Source organism: Zea mays, chromosome 1 (assembly GCF_902167145.1).
Source record: "Zea mays cultivar B73 chromosome 1, Zm-B73-REFERENCE-NAM-5.0, whole genome shotgun sequence".
Lineage (NCBI taxonomy): Eukaryota > Viridiplantae > Streptophyta > Magnoliopsida > Poales > Poaceae > Zea > Zea mays.
Window position 1 is genome coordinate 239,365,198 of NC_050096.1, and position 7,365 is coordinate 239,372,562.

General features: G+C 54.1%; 1 protein-coding gene across 2 annotated transcripts in view; it reads right to left on the reverse strand.

The window, feature by feature from the left end:
• LOC100217033 (E3 ubiquitin-protein ligase WAV3) overlaps positions 1-6,617 on the reverse strand; it is a 38,140-nt gene extending 31,523 nt beyond the window's left edge. The window contains exon 1 of one of the 2 annotated variants that reach the window (XM_008667337.4): positions 6,165-6,617. In XM_008667337.4, coding sequence (XP_008665559.1) covers positions 6,165-6,422 — 258 coding nt within the window. In that variant the 5' untranslated portion in view covers positions 6,423-6,617. The remainder of the gene's footprint in view (positions 1-6,164) is intronic. The other variant, XM_008667342.3, reaches the window with a different exon arrangement.
• Between the last annotated feature and the right edge of the window lie 748 nt (positions 6,618-7,365).

A 7,365-nucleotide genomic window follows, 5' to 3' on the forward strand; every position in this document is an offset into this window, starting at 1 on the left:
TCGTGGACCTCAGGGAACTCCTCTGCCTTGTGATCCTCCTTCTTGTCGTTGTTGTGGGCCCTGCCACCTTCCGCAGGTGGCCCGGTCTTGTGAAAGTGGCGCCGAAGCATGACGCACTCCTCAAGGGTGTGCTTGACGGGCCCTTGATGATAGGGGCACGGCTCCTTGAGCATCTTATCGAAGAGATTGGCACCTCCAGGAGGTTTCCGAGGGTTCTTGTACTCAGCGGCGGCGACAAGGTCCGCGTCGGCGGCGTCGCGTTTCGCTTGCGACTTCTTCTTGCCCTTCTTCCTGGTGCCGTGCTGAGTGGACGCCTCAGGGACGTCTTCCGGCTGGCGGCCCTGGGGCTGCTTGTCCTTCCGGAAGATGGCCTCAACCGCCTCCTGGCCAGAGGCGAACTTGGTGGCGATGTCCATCAGCTCGCTCGCCCCTGGTGGGGGTCTTGCGACCTAGCTTGCTCACCAGGTCGCGACAGGTGGTGCCGGCGAGGAACGCGCCGATGACGTCCGAGTCAGTGACGTTGGACAGCTCGGTGCGCTGCTTCAAGAATCGCTGGATGTAGTCCCGGAGAGACTCTCCTGGCTGCTGGCGGCAGCTTCGGAGATCCCAAGAGTTCCCAGGGTGCACGTACGTGCCCTGGAAGTTGCCGGCGAAGGCTTGGACCAGGTCGTCCCAGTTGGAGATCTGCCCCGGAGGCAGATGCTCCAGCCAGGCTCGAGCGGTGTCGGAGAGGAACAGGGGGAGGTTGCGGATGATGAGGTTGTCATCGTCCGTTCCACCCAGCTGGCAGGCCAGTTGGTAGTCCGCGAGCCACAGTTCCGGTCTCGTCTCCCCCGAGTACTTTGTGATGATAGTCGGGGTTCGGAACCGGGCCGGGAACGACGCCCGTCGTATGGCCCGGCTGAAAGCCTGCGGACCGGGTGGTTCGGGCGAGGGACTCCGATCCTCCCCGCTGTCGTAGCGTCCCCCACGCCTGGGGTGGTAGCCTCGGCGCACCCTCTCGTCGAGGTGGACTTGACGATTGCGGTGGTGGTGCTCGTTGCCGAGGCGTCCCGGGGCCACAGGCGCCGTGTTGCGCGTGCGCCCGGTGTGGACCGAGGCTTCCCGCACGAATCGGGAAGTCGCGACGCGATGCTCGGAGGGGTACCCCTGCCTTCGGGAGGCAGAGCTTTCGGCCCGTCGGACCGCGGCATCCTCCAGGAGATTCTTGAGCTCTCCTTGGATACGCCGCCCTTCGGTGGTCGATGGTTCCGGCATCACGCAGAGTAGTATTGCTGCTGCAGCCAGGTTCTGGCCGACCCCACTGGAAGCCGGTGGCGGCCTTGCCCTGACGTCGTCGGCAATGCGGTGCTGGATGCCCTGGGGTAGATGATGCGCTTCTCCGGCCGGAGCTTGGCCTGCCCATTCCTGCCCGATGTTCCGCCGAAACTGCTCAAGTGTTCCTGCTCCCTCGTCGAGCCTGGCCTGCATCTCGCGGATTTGCTCGAGCTGTGCGTCCTGACCCCCCGCAGGGACTGGGACCACAGCTAGCTCCCGAAGGATGTCAACGCGAGGCGCAGGCCTAGGGGGATCGCCGTTCTCCGGCATACCAAGATGGTTGCCTTCGCCGGGACCCCCTAGATCGACGTGGAAACATTCACGACTTGGGCCGCAGTCCTCATCGCCGAAGCTGCGGCTACCATCGGAACAATCGGAGAGGCAGTAGTCGCATGCGGTCATGAAGTCCCGCATGGCACTGGGTTTACCAAGCCCGGAGAAATCCCAACAAAAGTCGGGCTCGTCATCTTCCTCGGAACTCGAGGGTCCGTAGGTCGAGACGGCCGTCAGTCTGTCCCAGGGGGACCGCATATGGTACCCCGGAGGGTTGGTACATGCCTCTATGAAGGCTTCCACCGAAGCGAGGTCGCTTGGTGGGTCGAGGCTGAATCCAAAAGGCACGAGATGGGAATCGGTCGGTACCTCTTGGTCGACGGGCGGTGACGAAGTCGCGTCAGGGGCGGACTGCACCGTTGTCTCAGGTACGAGGGCGACGCCCAGCAAGTCCTTCGCGAGCGTGCTGGCGTCGTTCGTCTGCTTGGGGTTGGCGTGTTGCGGAGAAACAACGCTCGTCTTCGTCTCAGACGCAAGGTCGAAGCCCGACGTGTCCCCCGCTGGGGCGCCGGCGTCGTCGACTTGCTCGACAGCCGACGAGGTGCCGCCTCCTGCTTGGCCATGGTTGCCCCACCTCCTCCTCCGTCGGCGGGGGAGGTGACGGGACAAACCTGGATGTTGTTCTTCCGCCATGTGGGGAAGACGTCGTTGATTCCGCCGCCGGCGGGCGGGCTGACGGCCGCCATTATCGCTGTCGCGCGGCGGAGGAAGGAGTATCATGTCGTAGCTACCGTCGAGGGAAATGAACTCAAGAATCCCGAAACGGAGTGTCGTCCTGGGTTGGAAAGGTTGCTGGAGACTCCCCATCTGGAGCTTGACGGGAAGCTGCTCGTCAACACGCAGCAGGCCCCTACCTGGCGCGCCAACTGTCGGCGTTTCGACCCCGGGGGTCCCTGGACCGACGAGTAAATTGTCGCTGCGTGTCCCAGCCCAGATGGGTCGGCGCGAGACGGGACACAAAGGGGGGAGAACAGTAAGGGGAAACCACAGCCTTCGTGTTGTCCTGCGCCCAGGGCGGATGGGTGCGCTTGCAGTAGGGGGTTACAAGCGTTCGCGTGGGAGAGAGAGAGAGAGAGAGCGAGAGCCTTATGCGTCGACTCGTTCTCCCGCGCGGCCAACCTTCTCGTACGAGAGCCCTGGACCTTCCTTTTATAGGCGTAAGGAGAGGGTCCAGGTGTACAATGGGGGTGTAGCAGTGTGCTAACGTGTCTAGCAGAGAGGAGCTAGAGCCCTAAGTACATGTCGTCGTGGCAGTCAGAGAGGTTTCGACACCCTGTTCATGTGATGTCGTGGCCATCGGAGTAGCGCTTGGGCCCTGTGGAAGGACAGCTGTCGGGGCTGTCGAATCCTTGCTGACGTCTCCTTGCTTCCGTAAGGGGCTGAGAGCCGCCGTCATCATGGAGCTCGCGGGGCGCCATCATTATTTGTTTACCGGGGCGAGCCAGATGGGACACCGGTCTCGTCCCCCGTAGCCTGAGCTAGCTAGGGGTAGGGTAATGGTGGCCCCCCGTGTGACGTGGTCGGTCCGAGCCCTAGGTCGGGCGAGGCGGAGGCTCCTCCGAGATCGAGGTCGAGTCCGTCTTCCGAGGTCGAGGCGGAGTCCGAGCCCTGGGGTCGGGCGAGGCGGAGTCCGTCTTCCGAGGTCGAGGTTGAGTCCGAGCCCTGGGTCGGGCGAGGCGGAGACCGTCTTCCGAGGCCGAGGCTGTGTCCGAGCCCTAGGGTCGGGCGAGGCGGAGTCTGTCGTTCAGCGTCGAGGTTGAGCCCGAGCCCTGGGGTCGGGCGAGGCGGAGCTTCCTATGGCGCCCAAGGCTGGACTTAGCTGCTGTCAGCCTCACTCTGTCGAGTGGCACAACAGTCGGAGCGACGTGGGCGGCGCTGTTTTCTTGTCAGGTCGGTCAGTGGAGCGGCGAAGTGATGCGGTCACTTCGGCTCTATCGACTGGAGCGCGCGTCAGGATAAGGTGTCAGGCGATCATTGCATTAAATGCTCCTGCGATACGGTCGGTTGGCGTGGCGATCTGACCAAGGTTGCTTCTCTGCGAAGACTGGGCCTCGGGCGAGCCGAAGGTGTGTCCGTTGCTTGAGGGGGCCCTCGGGCGAGACGTGAATCCTCCGGGGTCGGCTGCCTTTGCCCGAGGCTGGGCTCGGGCGAGGCGAGATCATGTCCCTTGAGTGGACTAAGCCTTGACCTTAATCGCGCCCATCAGGCCTTTGCAGCTTTGTGCTGATGGGGGTTACCAACTGAGATTAGGAGTCTTGGGGGTACCCCTAATTATGGTCCCCGACAATAACTAAATATATTATTCATAGATTCAGTATTCCTCAGACTTTGACCACAGACCAAGGGACTTCTTTTATGTCAAAGGAGGTACATGAGTTCGCTGAATCATATAGAATTAAATTGTTCAATTCATCTCCATATTATGCTCAGGCTAATGGACATGCTATGTCTAGCAACAGAACATTGATTAGCCTGGTAAAAAAGAAGATATCTGATCATTCTAAGCATTGGCATAAGGTCTTGTCTGAAGCTTTATGGGCTCGTAGAATATCTAAACACAATGCTATTAAAGTATTTCCTAAAGCAATACCATCCTAGCATGTGGCAAGATACCTAACAGAACCAATGTTATCACATCGAGTTAGTTCCAGCCTGTGTAAGTAATTTTGGTTCGCTTAGCTTCTCCAAAAGGCAGGGGCATGTGTTGAGCACCATTTGTGGCACTGGGCACGACCAGACGGTCCACCCATAGGTGTGGACGGTCCGCGAATAAATCAAATCAGGCGGTTAAAACTCCTATCTCCTCGTATGTTTAGCCCTCTAACCCTACGGAAGTTGTTGGAGAACGACTGGGAACGGGTCTAGACCCCCCTCTTATATATTTGAAGGGGTATGACCGATTGAAGAACCAACAATCGATCAAACAATCAATATACCTTTAGTTCTTTACATTTTGTCCTAGGAGTAGACTGTAACATATATTTCTTACTCTAATCTTCACCTCTCTGCGGCTCTACGTCGTTTAGAGACGTCTTGGGTGGCCTGTCGATCACAAGACAATCCCTAGAATCTCTTCTCCCCGACGGGGTCCCTCCTTGGAGTGAGGTCCAGGTGCTGCGGCGAACACGTCACCTCTGCGCACGCACGGACCATCCGGCCACTAGGCACAGACCATCCGGTTCGTCAGGCAGGAACCCTAACCTCTGCACCAAGTCGTGAACCGTCCGGCCCTCGACCGAGGACCGTCCACGCACCGCCGTCGGCACTCATCGTAGTGATTGAGGTCTAAATCGATGCCAACACATACTATACGGAAAATATTATTGCAACACAGTTTGAGTACTTGGCTCGCCCAGCCGCCCAGCATGATGTCAACGCCAAAATATCCTTAGAAGTCATTTGAGCCTTATCTATACTAGGAGTAAATGGCAACAACCAACAGATCAAAGATAAACTTGGCCTGTAGATGATAAAAGTATGCTTCATAAGATACGCCAAGATGGTGATTGGTGATGGTGACCATTATTCGATAAATTGCCTACATAGGAATGGAAGAGCACAAATGAAGAGCCATTTTTTTCTTTTCCAAATCACAGCCGGATCCTAGCTACAAATAGAACAACACAAAAGTATTGCTTAAATGATGGCCGATTGCTTCCTCGGTTTGTCTATAGTCAATAACACGCTAAGTACAATCCGTAGAACATCAACTCGAGATCATTTCGATTACCAAGAAATGAAGGGCCGGTTTGGTTTCAGGGATAAAGATTAGTCTCTTCGTTTTAGTTCTATTTAGTCTCTAAATTGCTAAATGGTAAGACTAAAACGGGATTAAAATGTTTTAGTCTCTAGTCAATCAAGAGATTACTAACAGAGACTAAACCATATTAATTTCACTTTTTGTTTCTCATTTATTTCAGTTGCACTAATTACCTGAGAATGCTAAGATATATTTTGGTCTTCTTATAACTTATTTAATGTGCTCTAAATACTTTTATTCTCTACAACCAAGTAGAGTAGGACTAAACTTTAGTCCCCAAAGCGTCAATCATACCAAACAAGCCGACATTTCTATTCAAAGGACGATGAGTTAGGCAATAAACATAACAGTTCAGGACTAGGGTTTTTTCTACCGAATTTCAAACCATTGGCACAAGAGTTTGGTCCTATATATACTGAAATAAGATCGGAGGAGAACAAACATGCAGCAAAAGTTTTATACGTATGGGATTTCTAGATGTCAGACGCCTGAAATGGAAACTGATTTTTTTTTTAAAAAAAAGACCAATTATTTCTCTCGTATAAGCTTGGGAAAATAATCTCGTCACAGGAAGTTTCCCACAGAACTGTGTGTGGTCCCCATGCATGCCAAGCAACCCATGTCGACAGCAAGACAGACGAGAACACAAGACAATCCTACGCAAAATCATGAAACTATAGTGGCGCATCTGATGCACCGTGATCACCTGACAAAAGCACACAAGGCGGCTGCAAGGGGGCGAAAGAGATCTCACCGCTGAACTCCGGCTCCCAGACCTCGACGACGCCAGCTGCTCGGACACCGGTTCGGAGGACACCGCGGCCAGCAACATCTCCCTCTCGTCCTCCGGCTGCTCTTGCTGCTGCTCCGCCTCCGCCACCGCCACCGGAAAAGGCGCCTCTATGTCGACCATCCCACGTGGCGCGTCCTCGACGACCACGCGCCTCGCCGCAAAGCGCATGCAGAACCTGGCGGTGAGCGCGCGCCTGGCACGCTCCCACGCCGGCGCCATTACCCCAAAGAGCGTTCGTCTCCTTTCTATGCCGGAGAGGAGGGTCTGGACGGACCTCTGTGGGGTCGAGCTCGATCCGTCCCACTCTTCCCAGAAGAGAGTCCTTGCGGGTGGAACGGGTTTGGGTTTTGTGGCGAAGTGGTGTGAGAGCGAAAGCAGGGCGAGAGATATAAGGGAGGAGCCGAAGAGGGAAACGAGGGGGACGAGGTGTCTGTGGGTCGATGTTTTGACTTATTCTTCCCGCTTTGCCCCTATCAAAAGGAGGAATGTTTTTTGGCGGTGATTTTTTTTCTTACGTATTATTGTTTTTTATTGCTATTGCTATTCAGGTGTGTATGAAGTTTGACACATATGTGCTCCGTTCTTCTCGATCATGAAAAAAAGATAAAGAAGGCATTTTTTGGCAAACTTTATTGGAGTTTAGAGTGAGATATGATATAGAAAATTTATGTGAATTAATTTTTAGGTCTTTTTTCATGTTTTTTAGTACAACCATATATACACATATATTTTACATGTTTTTTAGTAGAACCATGTATATAAGTCCGATGACTCTAGGTGTTCAAATGGAAACATGCAAAAGTATTTGATTAAAAGTAAAATAGGAATTGAAGATATGCCAAGGGTAGAATTGGAAGATATAGATTGCGTAACTTCGAAGGAACTATGAAATGTATTTTCTTTCCTTTCTCTAGATCGATTGATTCCTAGCCGTTAGATCTTCTCTCCTACCCCTTTAACCTTGGACCTCACATGTTTCTCTCGCTCGCCAACCTGTCCGCCGCTATTGCGTAGTCAAAAATAAATATCCTTAGGCTATGTTAACATATCTCTTCACAAATACTTTGGCATCCTATGCCTTCCTTTTGGCATATCTATCGTGTGCACTGGTATTCACTAGCTGTATTACCAAAATCACGCAATGGTGCCTTTAGTAACGTAA